The 20,366-nt window shown below is 49.5% G+C and overlaps 1 protein-coding gene across 4 annotated transcripts in view; it reads left to right on the top strand.

Annotated features, from left to right (window-relative positions):
* MLLT6 (MLLT6, PHD finger containing) overlaps positions 1-20,366 on the top strand; it is a 44,773-nt gene that overhangs the window by 5,363 nt on the left and 19,044 nt on the right. The window contains exons 3-8 of one of the 4 annotated variants that reach the window (XM_030508861.1): positions 3,031-3,085; positions 4,640-4,749; positions 5,202-5,305; positions 6,001-6,094; positions 7,318-7,422; positions 16,346-16,444. In XM_030508861.1, coding sequence (XP_030364721.1) covers positions 3,031-3,085; positions 4,640-4,749; positions 5,202-5,305; positions 6,001-6,094; positions 7,318-7,422; positions 16,346-16,444 — 567 coding nt within the window. Of the gene's footprint in view, positions 1-3,030; positions 3,086-4,639; positions 4,750-5,201; positions 5,306-6,000; positions 6,095-7,314; positions 7,423-16,345; positions 16,463-20,366 lie in introns of all 4 variants that reach the window. The other 3 variants (XM_030508859.1, XM_030508860.2, XM_030508862.2) reach the window with 3 other exon arrangements.

Raw genomic sequence — 20,366 nt, 5'->3', positions numbered from 1 at the left:
ATCAAGAAAACAATAACCCTGCAGGTGGCTCCTTATTTAACTTGCTCTGGGTGAAATCCGTTAGACAATGCCTGGTGGGCTTCAGTCATCCTGTGGCATTCAGCCCTGCTACTATAATAACTGAACAGTGATAATCTTCCTTCCTAAGCAGAGCTGGGGGTGATTTCCTATCTAAATCCCTTACCTTTTCAGTTAAACACCAGCAGTCATAGCAACAGATATGCAGATAGGTAAATCTAGTTCTTTGATATAGGGAACGGCATGATCAGAGTAAGGGAAATGAGTCAGGTCTTACGAGATCTGTGCATGGCTCAGCTACTAAACCACTTCAGATCTGGGCTCTGTGGTCCAGCGAGGCTGGAGGGTATGACTCTTCCACTGGCCCGGGGTTCCACTGCTTTCTCCAGCTGTAAAAAGGGCATTACCAGCCTGCAGACACTGCCTTGAGGAGCTCGAAGGAGAGGTGCTGAGATTTGAGTGCAAAATAGCCTGGCAGCAGCAGCAGGATGGATTGCTATTCGTGTTTCTTTCATAATGACTGTGGCAAACTCCTTTGAAAAACAACGTTTTTCTTCCCACATCTGCCTTCACAGAAGAATCTCAAAGCAATTTACAAGCTTTGTCCATAACAAACATATTTATTGGCTAAATATTGATACTTCTGCTTTGAAAATGAGATACGGAGGCATGGAGAATGTTGCACTCCCTAATGAGCGCTTTTAAAACATAGCTCTCCTGATTCCTGTATCTGTCCTTTGGAGAGATGGACTCCATCCCCAGTTCAGCTTTGGAAAGAGGGTTCAGGTGTAGTCTGGTGGTAAATCCCAGAGCCAGGAGCCCTAGGGGATCAGGAGCTCTCGTCTTACCCATCACAACCTGGTTTAAATCAGCCAAGCTCAGCTCCTTTTCCCAGAGTTGAAATAAAAACCCCAGAGACCTCCTTGGCTTATGCAGGTTGAACAATAGGAAGAGGTACTGCTAATCCCTGCTCATAACCCCTCCTCAGATGCTCAGGTCCCTAAAGGATGCTGTGGATGCTATTGTGCTTACAGTAAGCAACTGAAAGCCCATCCACTTTGTAATCAAATTGTCTAGGAAGCCCGGTGAGCTGAATGGCCAGAGGGCACTCATGTGAGGGATCATGTGAAGGCTTTAGCTGTCATTTGGAGGCAGGGCTATTAGAAGTCTTGTGTGGGGCCGATGGAGCTGTTAACCCCTCTTGTTACAATCAGAGCTTTGCTAATCGCATGGTGGGAGAGCCGCTTTGATCTGAGGGGTGGAGGGGAGAGCGGAGGGGCCTTTTCAAGTGCAAATTTCTTATTACAGTGTCTCAGTTAACCCATTTCTTTTTCTGTCTTGGCTCTGCCGGGCTTTCCATAGTAATTGTGAGAGCAGCCCTCTGGCAGCCCAGACCTAACCAGGAGCAGTGAGAAACCCTTCTTGTGTCACCCATCCGTGTTTCAAGCTAAGTTGCAGGGCGAGTGAAACGGGCTCCTGACAGCAGTGCTGGTCTTTGTCCCTCATGTCTTCTTCTACATTATCACAGGGATTTTGTCCTTGCCGGAGGTGCCTGTTTGACAGCCTTCCATGCTTGACTCCCATGAAAGCGCTTGAGGATTGGGCTCAGCCTCCCCTGCTGCCCATTGCGTTACAGTCCTATTTATTGTGCCAGTCTGTCCAGAAGGTAGAATTGCAGCAGAGGGAATCTTGCTTGAGGAAAACCACCTTTGTGGAAGGTCCTCGGGGACTACTTGGTAGCAGAGGCTTTTTCTTGTAGCTGGTTATTGCTCGCTACGTTGGTGTTTTTTGAGGCATGGAGCATCTGCTCCGTTGTGCTCACCAGAGCTGAGCGATCACAGTGAAGCACAGGCAAGCGAGAGCACTGGGTCTCACACAGTCATAGTGGCAGAGCCTCCCGCCTCCCTTTGACATCAGGCACCTCATTTAGAAACTTTCTGACAAAGCACATTTTTCACAGAAAACAGGAGGTTTTGTTTTGGTTTTTTAACAAATCAGACATTTCAACTAGGGGAGGAAAAGGAAAGGGACTTTTTCACAAGGGACAGGCCAAGGGGAATGGCTTTAACCTGCCAGAGGGGAGATTGAGATGAGCTCTGAGGCAGAAGCTCTTCCCTGTGAGGGTGCTGAGGCGCTGGCACAGGGTGCCCAGAGAAGCTGTGGCTGCCCCATCCCTGGCAGTGTTCAAGGCCAGGTTGGACACAGGGGCTTGGAGCAACCTGCTCTAGTGGCAGGGGTTGGAGCTGGATGAGCTTTAAGGTCACCTCCAACCCAAACCAGGCTGGGATTCCGTGAAAAAGTTTGCACCTTTTCATGCCTTTTTTTTAAAGTCAAAGAAAACAAAAAGCACATTGAAATCTTCCCTGAGCGATGCCATGAGAAGCCAGCTGCTGTTTTCGGGTGGCTCAGCAGGGAGCAGCCCTCAGGCATCCTCCACTTGTGGCAACACACCCCAAAACCAGCCCTCCTTTTACCAACCCTTCATAAAGGCATTATGGAGGGGGGCAGAGCCCTCATGGGGTAACAGGCCAATGTGGAGGCTAAAATGAGTGAGAGGCTCATGTCTGATGTCCCTGTGTCTGCTGGACCCTGGTGGAGGAAACATGTTCTTCATGGTTCTCCCCAAAAATATCTCGAGAGAGAAGGAAGGAAAGAGGCAAAGACAGATAATAGTTTCTTTCTGTTTGCCTTCTCTCTGAGTCATCACTTTCAGTTTTACCCCCAACCACAAAGCCTAAACCCATTTTTGTTTTAAAAAGCCCCATGAAAGTCAAGGTTCGCTTGTTGCCCTGTGGCTCTTGGGCTGAGGCGATAAGTACATCCCTGTCAGAGAGGATGATATCGAGCTGTGTCAGAGTATCTTTTTGCACCCAAACCACCCTCAGCCCTTCTTCCACTTCCTCTCTTTGAAAGCAGCCCCATCTCTCATAACCATGTTGTAAATGAATCATCTTTTCTGGCCCCGCGCCCCTGGGAGTTAGATTAAACTTGTTGTTTCTGCTTAATTTCAAGAGATGTGAACTGTGTCCCCACAAAGATGGAGCCCTGAAACGGACCGACAATGGAGGTGAGTACGTCTGCGTGGAGCCGGGTATGTCACACAGAGCCTCTGGGGCTGTCCCAGAGCACACAGTAACTCATTTCTGAGCCTGTGTCACCAGAAAGGGAAGGCTGGAGGCTCTGGAGGAATGGAAACACTGCCTTTTCCTTACAAAACCTCACTTTCTGAAGCCTCCACGGTGAGAAGACCTTTCCCTGTGGAGAAACCTCCCAGACCTCTGTCTGGCATTGAAGCACAGCCACCGAAACATGCAGCTTCTTGAGCATAACCAGTGCGTGATCTGGCTTTGTTAAGAGAAATGTAGATGGTGCAGAGTTATTTGCTTCATGCTTGCACAGCAGCAGCGTGTTCCTTGAGTTAACAGAGCTTCAGCCTGGAGTCCCCATTCAAGGGACAGAGTAAAGATGGTTTTTCTCTGCAGAACTTATCTGCTCATCATTGATGCTTCTTATCTCTGGTGCTGAGAAGTACTGTGGAGTGTGATTTCAGTTGCCAGAGCTTGTAACTATTGATGCTATTGGCTGTATAGATCACATTCAATTTCTCTCAAACCCCTGTTGTTCAGAAAGGCTTCTGTACCTATCTGCCACTTACCTTAATACACGAAGAGTTAAATTAGGCAAGGAGGTCTTTCTTCTGATCCCCTATTTAGACAAGAAGCACCAAGTCCAGGATATTTTGTACAAGCATCTTCTAGAGATGGTTGTAAGTGCTAAGAGACTTGGTGCAATAGCACAAGTATTGTGCTGGGGGATTGTTTTATAGTAACATAGCATCTTCTTCCAAACATATTATTACATGGTTTGGTCAGGTCAGTATAGACAGGCACAAGAAGTGTTAGAATCATGTCACTTTACAGAATTATATAGCCCAAGTACTTATGCTGCTGTATGATTCTGTAATCACAGAGTTTGGTTCTGCCTGCCCAGATGAATCCATCCTTATTCTAACTAAATCCTTCAGTGCAGCAGCCATACCAGCATGGATTAGCCCCCAAAGGCTCCTGACCTTCGAACTAGCTCCATTCTGATGTGACCAGATGGAATTTCAACTTACACGTCTGATTTGTGAAGTGTCTTGGTGGATTTAGATTTTAACTTGCTTTGGCTTGCTGAAAAAGAGCCTTCCTCAGCCATTGATAAAAGCCAATAAAGGCAGCTTTGTTTCCAGTGGCATGGGGCTACACGTCAAACCTGTCTCATCGACATAATTTGCTGCTTAGATGCTTTTCCTGGGTTTGGTTAGGTCTTCAGCTTTGGGTTCAAGTGCTGAGGGGATGCTTTTCAGAACGATGAGTGCTGTACATTTCTGTTCCCAGAGAAATCTCTGTGTTCTTATTTAATCTGGAGGTGGTATCCGTCTATCTTTCACCCACAAAGAATTTGATTCCTAACCAAGTTACAACAAGCAGTATTTCAAATCTAACATCTAACTTAAGTTGGCTCCCTTCCTGTACTCCCTTCTCTCCCTCCCATGCTTGTCTGCAGGCCTGTCTGGATTTATGCCTCTCCTGGGTTGCTCCATGTGAATCTCTGCTCTCTGTCTCGTTTGTTTCCCCAGGGTGGGCCCATGTTGTCTGTGCTTTGTACATCCCAGAGGTGCAGTTTGCCAACGTGCTCACCATGGAGCCAATTGTCCTGCAGTATGTGCCCCATGACCGCTTCAACAAGGTAAGGCCACCTCTTTCTCCTGCTGCCCCAAGTGTATTTGCCCTCCCTGAGCTTTTTGGAGTCATCTTATTCTACCACATCTCCAGTCCAATTTGTTCTAATTTCCAGGTACTCAGATCCCTTTCAAAATAACAAAGTAAAGCCACATTATTGAAAATAACTCTTGGGTCCTCCATTTCTCTCTTCCCCAACTCCCTACAACTTGAGCAATCTCCACCTTGGAGTTGCATGTTGGTTACTCCACCTTTTGATCTGATGCAGTTGTTATTGGGGGAGAAAAAGATCTATGAGTTTTGTGCATGCCACTGGGAAATAACCCAGAGCTGCCGACCTAGGAGGGAGATGACTGGACACAGAGTTAGGAGTTCTTGAAGGCTTTGCCTCCAGGTGAACAGCAAGAGTGAAGGAGACATTTTATCTGCCTAAATGAAGACTTTTCCTTTTATCTGCAGACCTGCTACATCTGTGAAGAGCAGGGCAGGGAGAGCAAAGCAGCCTCTGGAGCATGCATGGCCTGTAACCGGCACGGCTGCCGGCAAGCTTTCCATGTCACCTGGTGAGTTCCCCACAGCAGCACCCCAAGATTAGCCCCACTATTGGTTTTGCTGCTATGGCTTGGAGGCCACGCTGCACGGGTGGTGTGGGGAGTTGGGCTGATCCTCTGGGGTTTATTTTGTGAGAGGGTGTCTTGTCCCTACTGAGTTTGGGAGGGGAAAACAGAGGTTTCACCAGTGAGCCTTCCCGAGAATGAAGGCTGGGGATTTCCCTAAGACCATGTGGAATCCAAGAAGGGCAGAGATGAGTCACAACCCAGGAATGTTCCTTCTCTAGCAGAGCACATGCAAGAGTATCATCTAGATGATGTGATTTCAAGGGCTGATATTTTCATGTACCCTTGCAGCCTGAAAACAACATTGCCTCTCAGCAGAACAGGGGGATTCCTTTACATGGATTCCTTGCTCATGATGCATCTTTAGTGGAATTGTTACTGGTTTCCCAGGCCTTCCTTAAGCAAAACAAAAACTGCAAGACAAATCTGGTAGAAAAGTACTGACAAGTTTGAAGATCTTAATATGAATTAAAACTAGTCTGAACTTTTCCCCCCCTCCTCCTTGCATACCATTTGCCAAGCAGAACAGGAATCTTCAAGATACCTGTCTGGGTATCCTGAACTGTTCTTTGCCCTTTGATGGGGTCTGTGGTCTGGCTGTACAATTTGCTCTATCCTCCCCCTGCTTTCCTGTATTTCAGTGCCCAGATGGCTGGCCTCTTATGTGAAGAGGAGGTCCTAGAAGTCGACAATGTCAAATATTGTGGCTACTGCAAGTACCACTTCAATAAAATGGTGAGTGTCTTCATGCCTGCAGTGGAGATTTTGTCACATAAAAGGCATTCTCTTCATCCTAGATTGTATCTGTACTCGGAGCAGTAAGAAATGCCAAGAACACATAAACAAGGTCTGCAGCCTATTTCCCTTTTCAGCCATTCAGCCAGAGTCACTTAGGAATAAAGATTAGTTTATATTTCACATTTCTATAGCATCTTTATACCCATTTTCAAAAGTAGGGGTTGAACTCTTCCCATCCGTTTTGGCTTCCCTGACCCACTCTGTATGGCTGAAAGCTAAGTCCCAAGAAAGGAGAGCAGCCACAATGTTTGATGCTCCAGGGGAACTCAGGGTATAGCTCAGACACCCTGGGCAGGAGGCTAACACAGAACAGCCAGAACTTCTGCCTGAGGACAGAGACAGCTCAAAAGAGACGTGGAGTCATTCACTGTTGGAGGGTTATTTGGGGCAAAGGACTTCCCCCTATTAATTACAGTACCGGGAGGAAAGAGAGGAACCCTTTTCCTGTTCTGCATAATCAGTAGACACCTGCTCTCCCCGCTCCAGCAAAAGGGAAACTCGATGCTCTCACTACAGCTTTATGTCTCAGTGCCTCCTTTGTTGCTGGCCTTTCCCACTTTCCCTTCCTGCTTATCAGTGCTGTCACATACAGCCACTCATGTCTTGAGCTTCCCCTGCAAGTCAAACTGGAGGACACCTTCCCTGCCCTTCAGGTCCCCTCAGTATCTGACACAAGTGTAGCTCTATATCAAGTTTACTGATGCTGAGATAGGAGGACTTCTGTTAGAGCAGGGCATCCTTCCACACCCCCCTCATGGCTGAGAGCTGGACACTGCTGTTCAGGAGGACTGGCTTGTCTAAGCAACATTGCTGCTGCCATTGAGCTGTTGTTTGCAGAATGGTTTATCAGATGAGCCTTTCTTGTACAAGGGTGAGTGTACGTGGGCCACCAAGAAACAAAGATTTGGGGAGTTAGCTCTACATGCTGTTTGTAAGCCCACTAGTATGGTATTTGTTGGGGTCTCCATGTTGTGAACCAGGCTGGGCACTCAGCACAGAAAGAACTTGGTCCTGCATGTGGTAGACAAGCCATTCACTGTAACTTTGCTTACTGTAACAGGGAAAGCTGGACTCTGTAACACTGTTTCCTCTCTCTCTTTCTCTTTTATCCCCTTTTTCCCATCTCCAACTCCTCTCCCCTTCCCCACTTACCTCAGAAGACCTCACGTCACTCTGGAGGTAGCTCCTTCATTGCTGGAAGAAGGAGTCGATCCACATCCCCTGCTCAAGAGAAGCATGTATCCCACCACGAAAGGCCAAAGAAGGTAAGATCTGCACAGAGTTTGTCAATCCTGAGAGGCTCAGTCATGTGGGATGGAGGGGAGAAGGGGAAGAGTGTGCAGAGAGCCCTGATGGCTCCTCAGGTGAGCCCTGACTCTTCAGAATGAGTTTCACTGTCAAAGGTCTGAGTTGTAGCTGTCTTTTTAAACAGGCCTCTAGAAACGTGTATGCACACAGAGCAGCACAGCCATGGGGAACGTGAGGCCAAGTTTCCATGTTCAGATTACGCCAGAGGGGTCCTGGCAGAACATGCCTGTGGAACGTGCAACTTTCCCCTTTCTGTCTTTATGGCAAGTCCACTGTGAGACTTGAGTGGTTTCCAGCCACTGAACTGATCTGTGTGGAAGCAGTTTGGGCTGTGATTTCAAATGCAGCAGCTTGAGAACATAAACTGGAGGTCGTTGTCCTCGGATCTCAAATTCCAAGTTTTAAAGGGCAAAAAGATAGTGATTAGTAATCTGCATTGTGGCCAGCAGGTTAATTGTAGGCAAGAACAATTAGCATTAACTAAGTAGGACTTTGTTAGTTGGATTAACCAACCACAGGGATTCCACCTGCTTCAAGTGAAAATAATTTATCTTCATTAAACAACTATTTAGAAGAACTTTGTATAGCAGATCGGACTGGTACAATAGTTACTGATCCAACTCTGCTGCTTAAGGCTTACTCATCCAAACTGCTGCAGTGTTCCAGGACATGTTAACAGCACACCAAGGTTCATCATTAACCAACTGACTCACGTGACAAATGCTCCTATTTCAAGGAAAAGCAGCAGGGAACGTGGAAGGCAGAATCCAAGGAGACTCCTGGGCTCTGACAGGGGTGCAGGTTTCACTGTGGAAGGGGCTGTACCAAAAGCAATGAGGAGGCTTGTGAGGCCCCTGTTGTTTATAATAATGAATAGCCCTAAAAGGCAGGACATCTGTTTTTTGGAGGATTCAGGTTCTAAAGCAAGAGGCAGCAGAATAAGAAGTCTTTCCTACCCCTTGATGGATACACAGCTTTTGCAATGTCAAGAATTCACAGCATGGTACTGCCACCCTCCTTTGTCACGCCATCTATCCAAAGGATTGGGGTAGGATCTGATGCATAAATAACTTGTACAGGGATACTGTCAGTATGGACAGGTAGTTTTTAACACCTTATGGGCCACATCCTGGCTTTTGTTAGCAGAAATCCAGAATTCCTCTACCAAGCAATCTGTGGATATATTCCACTATAGTCAAAAGCCAAATTTTAACTTGTCATATAAACATAATTGATGATACCGCTGTAAATGGCAGCATGAAGCTTTTAAGCCTTGCCATATGTGTCTGGCTGTTTACTTCTTCTTTACTTGTTTTTGCCTTGTGGCAGTAGGCATCCTCAGAACGTGGAAGTGATTTGGAATGGTTAATGATAGTGACCCACATCCAGAATCAGCCCAATGACACTCCAGTGGCTTATGTGGTCTAAGTCGGATGGACCTCAGCCCAGTCTCCAGAGGTCAAGGGCATCCAGGCTTTCAAAAGCAGTGTGGCTATCAGTTAATACTGACTGACACTCCCCTGGCATGCCCAGCTGAGAGGCCATAAATCCTGTGGACAGGAAAGACATCTCGTTCTTTATTTACAGAGGTTATCCCGCAATATCCAGTTTGAAACACTGCCCACCATGTCCATGACGTGTTTGGGAAGCTTGCCCAAACCATACCTGATACATGGGCAAACAAGGCAAAAACCTCACTCACAAAGTGGTGCCTCCCCTGCTGCCCACACTGAGCCAGTAAATTTCCTGCTGCCGACAAGGCTAAAGCCTGTGGGGAGTATTTACTCCTCTTGTGTGTTCAGCTGCTGCGAGCAGAGGAGGAGGAGGGAGAGAGAAAGAGCATCTGTGCCACGGCCGGGGAGCGGGCGCTTGGCACAAGGTGATGGGCTGTACTGGAACGTGCTATTTTTAGCCAGCAAGCAGGCAGAGAGGGTGGGAGAGAGGGCAGGATCAGGGTGATTGATGGCAGCTTTGGAGAGCTTGGCTGTAATTATAACTGACAGACTGTGCAAGTCAAGGCTGGGGACCCTATGAGGGTTTCTGTACTTGCAGGGGTGGGAGCGCGGCCATGTGCCTGGCAGGTAGGAGCAGGGGTGTAAATATCCTGCTTTCCAGCTTTGGTTGGAAAGCAGGTCAGCGCCAGGGGGAGAGTGAAAACAGGAGGAATATGGATTTATTTATAGGCTTCTCAGTGGCGCTTGCCACTATTGTTAGCCTCTGGGATCCTCAGGAACGTGCAGAGACTCCGTCTCGCTGCTGCTGCCTCGTCAACTCTCCTCTTCCTGATGGCTCGTTGGGTTTGCGAGCAGCAGATTGATGGAGGCCCCTTCCAGGGCCGGGGTTGCTTGGTTTTTCCAAGTACAAAACTCCTTCCACTTAGAGAGGGGGAGTCAGCACGGAAAGGGGGCCAAGGCGTGCGCAGCAGCTGCGATGGGCAGGGTGAGGAAGGCACTCCTGGCTCCCAAGGGTGTTGGGTAGCTTCAGGAGCGGTTCTGAAGCGCACAGAGGAAGGACTGGGTGTAAGGCAGTGTGGGAACAGAGACCTTCTGAAGGGGTACTTGCCGAGGGGGTTGAGCCATTCCTTCCCACATGCAGTACGTGACTAGCAGCGCATGATCTAATCGCACGTGTTGCAGGGGAACTGGGCGTGCTGCTGCGCTGACCCCAAGTGGAACAGCTTCTTCTTGAGCCTGTCCAGCTGTGCAGCGGCTGGTCCCTTCCTCCCGGAGCCGCTTGCTCAGCACACAGCACAGAACCCTGTGCTGCAGGTGCTCCTGGCTCTCAGCTCCAGAAGGAGCTCAGTGCCTGACAGCTCCCTTCCAGAGCAGGGCTGGGGCTGTTGACTTAGCCTTTATGGAGCAAAACTCTGGCTGAGTTAATGCCTAAGTTGAGGCGCACAGGATTTAACCCAGTAGCTTCAGTAAGACAGCAAAGACTTGGGATTTGGACTCCTAAGCCCTGCTGTAAAACAGACCAGCATTTGTGAAGAGTCTTGTTCTGCGAGGAACAAGGGACAATTGTGATGTGGGGCTGCAAGCCAGCGTCAGCAGCCCCCGCCTCTTGCAGGCACAAATGATACCAGCCCAAGCATTTCCTTCTGTGCTGTCCTGAAAATGGGAAAGCTCCAGGCTTTGGGTTTTCCTCTGAGCATACCATGCCTTAGCAAAACCAGCTCCCTTTATGTCTTTGGGGTTGGTATTGTGATGTGTGTGCTCTACCCTGTAGGAGCCTTTGCAGGGCTTGTTTGCTAAAAAAAAAAAATAAAGGAGAAAGAAAGAAGGAAAACAATAGCTAAATACCAGGAAAACGCTGGATGACGCACAGGGATTGAATGAAGTACAGATGTTCTGTCACCTATATTGTCTGCTTGAAATGCATAGGGAAAAATCACCACACTCCGTGGAGTGAAACTGGTCACACGAGCAGATGGGAGCACGTGCACTACAATGTTTTTAGGTGGATACCCCATGGAGGGAGACACTCGTCCAGTGTTATTCTTCATGAACACTTGGAACCTATAAGCGACATCGGGGGGGAGGAGGAGGTTTTAGTTTGGATTTGGAGAAGGAGAGGAACAGTCCGGGCCCAGTGACACAGGAAAGAGAGGCAGGCACTTGGAGCAAATAGGCCAACCTGCAGTTGTTCCTCAGGTCTGGGTACAGAGCCAGTTCCCCACAATCATAACACACCTTTAGCTCCTGAACTGCTTCCTAGCCATGGAAGGGACAGCTTTACTGGGATACAGGGACTGTATCTGTCCTATTGACTCTCAGAACCAGCCAGGGCAGCGCAGGAGCCCGGGTCCCATGGTGGCTGAGCAGATGCAGGGCAGAGCCTGCCTGCCCATTGCCGTGTCCTGTCTGCCTAGACCCGATGCCAGTGGAGGAAGCAAGCCAAGGATCCAGCCTGGCAGATTTAGCACACTGGAGAAGTTGTACTGGGCTGGAATCTAAACCCAATGGGTCTGTGAGGGGCTTCATGTTTGCATTCGGGTTAGAGATGGAGGTCTGCCTCTTGGAGTTTCACATCTACACAGGCACCAAAGGGCAAAGGGGGCATTTTTATCAAGTGGGATGCAGGTGGCTGCTTGCAAGAGCAGCATGGAGTTTTCAGGAGGGAGTGCTGCACTTAAACCTGCTCTCATCTAGGTACAGTAGCCTTGTTTCATAGCATCCTTAACCATCTTTCTGTGCCCTCTTGTTACGCAGGTCTTTAACCACCCCCCAGCAAATCCTTCCATTAGCAGCGGGCAACAGTAATTTGGGAGCACACAAAGTCCAGCAAGGGCTGGCTGTCTGTCTGCCCCTGTGTACAACTCTTTTGCACTCAGACGGTGTCTCAAAGCAAAACCACAGTCTCCCCACCGGGACCCAGTGCAAGTGGGCTCGCAGGAAAGGTGCCCCTCTGCCCAGTGCTGCTTCCTCCTCGCTGCCGCTGCCATGGCTGCAGCCCAGAGCCGGCCTCCTCCTCCTCCTCCTCCTCCTCCTCCGGGTGAGGGAGTTCAGAGAGCCTGGGAAAGAGGGAGGGAGCAGCAGAGCCCACTTGGCTCTTCCCAGCTCCCAGCTCTTCCCTCCCTCCTTCCCCTCCATCTACTTGTAATGATCCAATTGCCGGTGTCCGGCAGATTAGAGGCAGGGGCTCGGGGAAGGGGAGCCGGTGGCGGGGGGGAGCAGGAGGAGCTCTGCACAACCCCTTTTGGCAGCCGCAGAGCCCGTTTGGTCCCTCCTGCGCCGGGGAGCTCCGGGGGAGGCTGTGTCTGCGGCACGCCCCCCATGCCGCCGCGCTCCCCCCGCCGCAGGCCTGGCCTGCTCCGTGCCCACATGCCAAGCCCCGGCTGCTCAGCCCTGCATGGGGAGAGGCTGTTTTCCATGCCGTTTGTTGCTGGGGGCAGGTTCACGTTCCCTGCAGACCGCAGCGAGCACCGAGCAAGGTAGGGCTTGGCTTTGGCTTGCAAGGATGGGATGGGGGGGTGTTGAAAGGTTTCTTCCTCTCCCAGTGCATCCTTTCTCCTTCCTCCTCCTCCCCTGGCTCCTGCTTCGTGGCTCAGCCAGGCAGGTCTCTGTGCTGTTGGCAGTGGCTGTATTGTCGGTGAAGTTTCCTGGAGGGAGGGTTTGCAGAGTGCCTGTGTGCCGGGAGAATAAGTGTTGGATGTGGAAGAGCCAGGTAGGGAGGGAATGGGACGTTTCAGAGGCAGGGTTTCCAGTGCTGCTCTCCCTCGCCTCCCTTTGTGCCCTTGAGACTCTTGCAGGAAGCATTTGGAGCCTTCCGGTTCCTGGAGAGAACCCACATGTTTAAAAACCTCTGGTGCGAGCTGGGGAATGCCCCAGGTTGTGTGAGGACCTGTCGACACAGACAAGATAGCCAGGAGGGACTGAGCACCCTGTGGTCTCTGCAGCATAACCTTCCCACCAGTGCCATGGTCTGGGGGCACCCCAGCTCGTCTGCAAAGTGTCTGTGGGGTACCAGAATTGATCGTCCTGCCTGTTGAACACAGGGCAGTGCGTTCTGCTGGTGATATGGAAGAAGATGTCAGGTCCTGTCACCTTTCTGAGTACCCAAAAGCATGAGAGAGTCACTGGAGGGTGGGAGGTGAGTGCTACTGGGTGGGCAAAGGCAGAGGATACTCAAACTGTGCAGAGCTTAAGGGCTGCAACCCAGAGAGATCCTGGGTAGCTGGTACCGGGGGTTTCTGCTCTGACCAAGCAGAGAACCTGGAGAAGATGTGGTGTGGTGGGAGAAAAGTGCTTGGTAAGCACAACGGAAGAGGAAGGTGTGCCTGTGGGCATGGCCCGGGACTGCGTGCAGGGACATGGAGCAGAAGTACGTTGAGTCTGTGGTGGTTCTGGTTTCAATGCAGCCCTTTGAGCAGAGCACGAAGCCTGGTCTCTGTGGGACAGATTTTCTAAATAGCTGGAGTGCAGTTGCTCAGCACATGTAGTCAGGGCCAGATCTTCAAAAGAACTCAATAGCCAGCAGTTAGCTTTTTGGAAAACCTGACCATTTATTCAAGCATCTAAATGGGAGCTGAGGCATTCCAGAAATCTGGTCCCCATTGTGCAGGCTGAGTTCTTGCTGAATACGTACATATGTACACACTCCTACATGTAAGCAGAAGGCTGCTCAGTTTGACGTAGCCTCTGCGCTGCCGACAGCGAAGGGAGATGTTTCAGACAGGACACAGCCAGGACTGTGAAGCTGGAGGATGCGAGTTTGGTGGTTGCCATCACAATGAAACTGTGGGAGGTTTTATGGTTTGCTTTGGTGACAGTCAGGACACTGCTGCCTTTCCCCATGCATGTGCACATGTGCCTGTGTGTGTAGGTTCATTGTGGTTAGCCAAAACGGCTTGGCTCTGCCTTGTGTCATCTTGACCGTGATATATGAAATTAAATCATCACAGTGCTGTCCTGCTGCATTATTCCTTCCTCTTGCAATTTCATGACTGAAATGCCTTTGGGATTTGGGGTCTGAAAAGGAGAGAATAAGCTTTGTGGTACTCAAAAAGTTTAAGGATTGGAATTTGTGCAGTTATTTGGCAAAATGTGTTGGCAGCGAGGCTCCTATTTTCCATTTGTGGCTTCCATGGGTGGCACTGGGAGCATCTACAAGTAGGTGAGCGTGTATCCAGGTGTGGTAGGGCTCCCTGATGTTTCTGTCTGAAGTCATGGATGACTTTCTGTGAAATATCAGCGAGTTCCTTCGTCCCTGGTTTCCCCATTTGTAAAATGAGACGTAGACATTAAAAACCTCTCTTCAGCCGGTTGAAACTCTCTCTGCTGTGTGCTATTAAGTGAGTGCAAATTGTTACTACTGCTGGAATAATGAACACTGATCTGCACATGGTCTGTGCTTAACTAACTGGGCTACAGTTTCCCCATCTTCCTGTCCTAGAAGACCCACGAGACATAGAGTTTATAGCATGAGAAGCCCCAAAGTATTTAAAACATGATGAGATTTAGTAAAGATTTAATTTTCATTTGTCTTTCGGCACTTAGTCTGCAGGAATCACATTTTCAAGCTTTCCATGTTCACTGCCAAAGCTGGAAATATGTATTAAAGAAGGGGGGGCAGGGTTGGGGAAAGAAAACGGAGATTCTTGTAAAATACTGTAGCTCTAACAGAGGCTTTCACAGATACGCTGAATGCCAGGAGTCTTGTGATAAAATGATGGATATTGGCAGCGTTGGTTGGGCACTCAGCAAGTGCAGGGAAGCTCGAGGCTGTGTTGGCCTCCTTTTTTCACCAGCTCATCTCAGGGAAAGCTTCTGTGGTGCTTTCCCTGGCTGGTGGCTGCTGCATGGGCCTCCTTTCAAGGGCAATGAAAACTCAGCCAAATCCACACTGGAAGGTGCTGATTTCTGGAGCACTTTTGCTTCGCTTCATGCCTGCCTCCTCCAGCCTTTTCCTCCTGCCCTGTCCTTCCTCCTGTCCCTTTTTTTTTTCTCCCAGTTAGTGTATTGTTTTCTAAGCTAATTATTCCACTCTCTTCTCTCCTCCCCAAAACCACACAGTGGAGCTCATGTATTTGCTGCAGTTGCATCTTCCCCTGACAGCATCCCAGCTTTGGCATGTGCTGGCAGCTGTAGCCTCGGGGCTTTGCCTGCATGAGGAAGCAATCAGCATCTTTCTGAAAGTCAGTGAATTGTGATATGACTGCTCTGTTCTGAATGCACCTTCGGTCCAGACTGAGGACTTCAGCTTCTAGAAGAAAAGGCCCATGCAAGGGAGTTGTACCAGGCACAAAAAGGTCTCAGATAGGAGGATGGGTTTCTCCAAGCCCTGCATCTCCTGCAGGTGTTTATCTGACAGCAGCTCTCTTGGTCCACACACCAGTGACCACACTGGGAAGTTTGGAACTGAGCACAAAAGGCTCTGTACCTTCAGCAAAGAAAGCCACATCTTTAGCTGGTATCAGTAGCACGGGAAAGCTCCTGTAGTCAGCTGAGCGTGTTCCCATGGGAGCATACAGCTAGGAAAACAGGGAGGAAGCAGGAGTGTGGGATGGAGCATGCTCTTCTAGCCATCCATCCTATATGCCAGCTGGCCCAGCATCCTCGAGCCCCACTGACTTGAGGTCACACAGGCCTACCTTTTCAGTCCTTTCACTGAGAACATCCAAGTAACACTAACTAAGAGTAACTTCCTTGGTTACAGTACATTCCCCAGGAGAATATAAAATAAGGGCAGGCAGGACTCTGTGTTTCCCAGGCCATGACTTTTCCTTGTTTTGCCATTTGAAGAATCCCACGGTTCTGCGATTTTAGTGAGATTAAAAACCAGAATGAAGAAATCAAACTAAATAGTCTGTCTCTTGTGAGCAGAGATGGACCCAGACCAGCTGTCTCTGTTGGGAGGGGAGATGTGAGGGATCTCTCTCTAGTTTAAGCCTACATTCTGAGATCTCCACTGACTGATCTCCTTACCCGTGCACATACAACGTGGGCTGAAATCAAGATTCTCCCGTTGTCTGCACAGGGTGGATCTGAGAAAGCCTTGAAGAAGGTAGAGAGTGAGGGTAAGGGGCACAGAGACCCTCTGGGGAAATAGCAAGAGGAAGGCTCAGGTTTCTTGGAATCAGCCAGAGCTTGTTAAGTCCTTCCCTATCATCTTACCATAAACCGATTTGGGGGCTTCTGTTGATATTCTGCACTCCAGATGTTGGCTGCTGCTGGGGTAGAGGTAGTGGGATGCTCACAGACAGAAGAAGCTGGGATGTGGGGGAAAGGCTACTGGGCTCATGTGGATGGGTGGAGAAGGAAAGAGGAATAGGAATGTATGGTTGTAAATCCACACCACACACCCTCCTTTCTATTCCCTCAAAACTGCTATTCTCAGCAGAGGAAAAGTTATCCTTCCAGTGCTCTCTGATTTCTTTTGCAGAGTCGGAAGGACAAAGAAAGACCTAAACAGAAGCACAAAAAACGTCCGGAGTCTCCCACCAGCCTTACCCCATCCTTGGTGCCCGTGGCTGCAGAGAAGGTACCAAACCCTCAGGATGTGAGTGTGGGGATGGAGGGCATGGGGAAACCATTGGCACTAAGTGGGGAGGACAGGGCAGGAGAGCAGAGAAAGGGGTTTATCCTTATAGTTTGATTCCTGATTCGTCACATTCTCACTCTCTGCCTCACTCCCCACCTTGGGAATTTAACATGGCAGCTGTCTTGATTCCTGTCAGCTTTGACGATGCAGTCATGGAGCTGAGCTCCCAAGTGATGGAGCTGTAAGTGCCAGCCCGTTCTGCAGCAGATGTTCAGATTGAAAGCTCTCATGGAAGAGAGAAACATCCACACTTTGGCCTTTGCTGCTGCCACGTCGTGAACAGCTCAGGCAGGTGGATAAGCAACGCAAGGCTTGTGGGAGGAGGTGTTAGCCTCCATTAGACAAACTGATGGAGCTAAGGGGAAAAATCCCAGGCAATCTTAGAAGCACATAAGGTCTTCAAAGGGCATAATAGAGGTGGCTTTTCTGTGCAAGACAATGGGAGGTTGGTTTCAATTTAGTTCCCTCATTTCAGGAACATTCAGGCCTGGTGGCCCGGGTTGGTCCTGAGGTGTAGAGGCAGTCCAGTTCCTGCTGGGAAGATGCTGCTTGTGTGGATTTGTCTTCTCAGTGCCTGGGGCTCGTGGGACACGGTCAGGATGTCAGTGTGTTTTTCTGTTCACTGCTGAAATCATGCTGCTGACATGCACTTTTGCACCTGCCTGTAAAACAGGAAAACCCATGAGCCCCAAACTCCCAGTAATGCAGAATAGACACAGCTGAGCTGGCCTCAAGCTTGCATGCAGCAAAGCGAGGGCCAAGTTTGTGGTTGTTCCGGGTCAGGGAACAAGTGAGGTTACTCCAGCACCTGGACCTTTGGAGTTGGCCTCTCCTGTGTGTAGTGGGAATGTAAATTAATGCAGCTCCTTAGCAGGGCTGTTCTGGTATAAGTGAGAGTAGGACTAGGGCCAAGCTCCTGCTAGAACAAATAAACAACATGTCCCAGGAATGTCCTTTTGTGCACAAAAGTGCTCCTTGGAAAGGCTTGGGTGTCCTTTACGTGGCAGGACTGCCTTGTGGAAATCAAAATTCACAGGCTAGAGGTGTCTGCATATGTGAGAAGCACTGCAGGGGCAGTCTGGAAGGGAGAAAGCTCCTGCCAGTCAGCACAGGGTCACTTTGGGTTAGGGCTGAAGAGGATTTTCTATGTTCTGTGTGAGGCCAAGCCTCAAAGCAGGGAGTAGATGTAGGTCAGAGCTGAAATGGCAAAGCTGCTGTCGTGGTTCTCAGGCTGGGAGAAGCAGAAAGTTAGAGGAGGACAGAGCAGAGGAAGAGCCTCAGAGCTGCCATTACTCTTGATTTACCTGAGCTTTTGTTCGGGCAGCTCAGCTCTGGCTTTCAGGAGCAGCAGATTCACCCCGTTAACAGAGCTGCCAGGAACTGATGGCCTAAGAAGATTATTTTCAAGCTGAACTGAAACCCAAACCCTGACTCCTGGCCAGCTCGAGCAGTTGTGAGACAATTACCCACTGTCTCCTCCAGAGCCCTGCCAGACCTTTATCAATGAGGAGGAAAGGGTCCAATTCAGTTTTACAGGCAGCTTTCAACTCTTTGTAAGCTAAAATTCAGGATACCCTAATTACTGTAGCCATACTTGAGTGACAGGGTTTTAGTGTTTCCCTAGGGAGTTACTATTAATCCTCATAACAGAGAGTGTATTTCCCTTGCTTTTTTTTGTGCATAGATCCCAAAATACTGTTCCAACTCTGTTACCAAAGGTACTCCAGGTGGAATTTAAGAGCTGCTCAGCAGCCTGCTACAACCCTGCACAAACCCCTCAGAGGGTGGTTGTATGAGGCTTTCTGCATAGTTGCACTGGTGTAACATTGCACAGGCTAGACTAATGTAAAACCTTGAGACACATGGGTGCAGCACATCCAAATAGGTTTCCTCTTGGAAGCCAAAACCCTCTTTGACCTTTCTGGGTCATAGATTAGTGCAACTCATCGCAGTAGAGTGTACTACAAACCGAAAGCTGATGTGCATGGTGTGGCCATGCAGAAGAGCATCGCCAGTCCCTGCTGTACCATGGTTAGTGTCTGAAGAGAGCTGGGGTCTCTTCCTCTCCTTACCACTTGCATGATCTTGGGCAAATCATTTATTACCTCCATGGTCTTCTCCAAGTTTCCTAGTGAACCAGAGTACAAACTCCCCACGGATAACCCCTGTGGGTGACAGAGCACCCTGTCTTTCGTGGGGAGCAGCTGGGCGAGAGCACATCTTAATGTTGTGCAGCAGTGAGAGCAGATGGTCATGTCCAGGCTCTTGGGAGCAGGACACTGGCCCAGTGAGCAGAGCCACAGGAGGCTGATGCAGCCCTTGATGTCCACGCCAGACCCATGCTGCCAGCACTCTGATGTTCACACCATAGCCAGAGCAGCACCACACACACTGAGTCCCAGGCTCCCGTCCTAGTGCACATGCTGTGCTGGAGCAGGGCTTGGACTGGTGGCGCTGAGCATCACTGGTGTCTTGGAGCCAGCAATGAGGAGCAGGAGCCAAATGATCAGCAGATTCAGACCCTGGCATCGTTTGCTCCTTGGACATCAGGACTGTGGGCAGACTGTAGTGTGGCACCAGCCATTAGGCCTTGGAGAGGTGTTACTGGTACCCAAAGCCACACTCCAGCCTACTCCCAGTTTACTTAGCCTAGAAGGAGCCTGGAGCAACAGGCATCTGAGTCCCAGCATCTGATGTTGCTACCAAAGTTCTCTAGAACTTTCAGCAACCTTTTAATAATGTATTTTCAGAGCTATACTCCTATGTAGTAGGACTTTCAATCTAATTCAGCAGGTGAGGCTGATGGCAGTGGCACTACGTTGCCTTGCTTTAGAGGAACAGTGGTATATTCCACTTCCCTGTTGCCTCTGGCAGCCTGGCCTCTGCATTCACATTTTTCTTTAGTTTTGCAATCCAGATTTCTTTTTCAGTTCCAGTTTTCACCTAATCCATTGTCCACCCTGTGCTCCCCTCTTGAACCATTTGGTTATGAAGATTCTTTGATGTGGTTTCAGTCTTCCTCTTGAAATCAATAGTGGTAGACCTCTGACTCTGCCAGATTTTTGAACATCTCACTGAGTGCTTCCCTGTGTCTTCTAGGAATCTAAATACCATTAATACCTGACACTTGGACTCTCCCAGGCCTCTGTGTCCTGTCTGTGCAGGGACAAGCTCTCACTGCCTCACTCAGGTTTGGCAGATAAACATCCTGAGAACACAGTGGTGGCCTCAGCTCTCGTCTACACCGGAAAGTGAAACTAGGGTGTGAATTCACAGCATGCAAATGCCTCTTCATAACACCTCATCTCGGCTCTCCTTCTGCCTCTGCAAAGCGTCTGTGGGTGATGAGACGTTCATCGCCCTCCCAGAGGGGCAGGAGACCTTGCTGGTGGGGCATAGGAGTGTCCCTTTTGGAGAGCACACAGAGCTGTGACCTGCTGCAAATGCCCCAGGGTTTTGGGTGGATTTGGGAGGATATAGAGAGTGGGTTTGTGCTGGAGAGAAGCTCTCTTTCATTCTCACACTGGCTGCTTGGAGCTCACACAGACTTTCTGGGGAGTGGGAAGGAAACAGAGAACATCCCCTCTGGGTAAGAGTTTCTGGCTATTTCACGTGGTCCATCCAGAAATGCTGCCAGAAAGGAATGCTTCTGAACAGCCTGTTGGAAAGATGGCATCTGTGGAGTGGGTCTGGGGCAGAGGAGGGTTTCTCACCATGGTAGGAGCAGTGAGCCTCACCAGTAAGTCTTGGCAGCCAGGGTTTCTCTGTCTCTATAGTCACACGCTGCCAAATTCAGGAGGCGGTTTCTGTGCTCAGGATCTCTCCATGTAGCTGGTGCTGGGATGGGGTTAGTGAGCAGCAG

This window comes from Strigops habroptila, chromosome 19, assembly GCF_004027225.2.
Source record: "Strigops habroptila isolate Jane chromosome 19, bStrHab1.2.pri, whole genome shotgun sequence".
Lineage (NCBI taxonomy): Eukaryota > Metazoa > Chordata > Aves > Psittaciformes > Psittacidae > Strigops > Strigops habroptila.
This window is presented reverse-complemented; position numbering and strand designations above follow the sequence as displayed.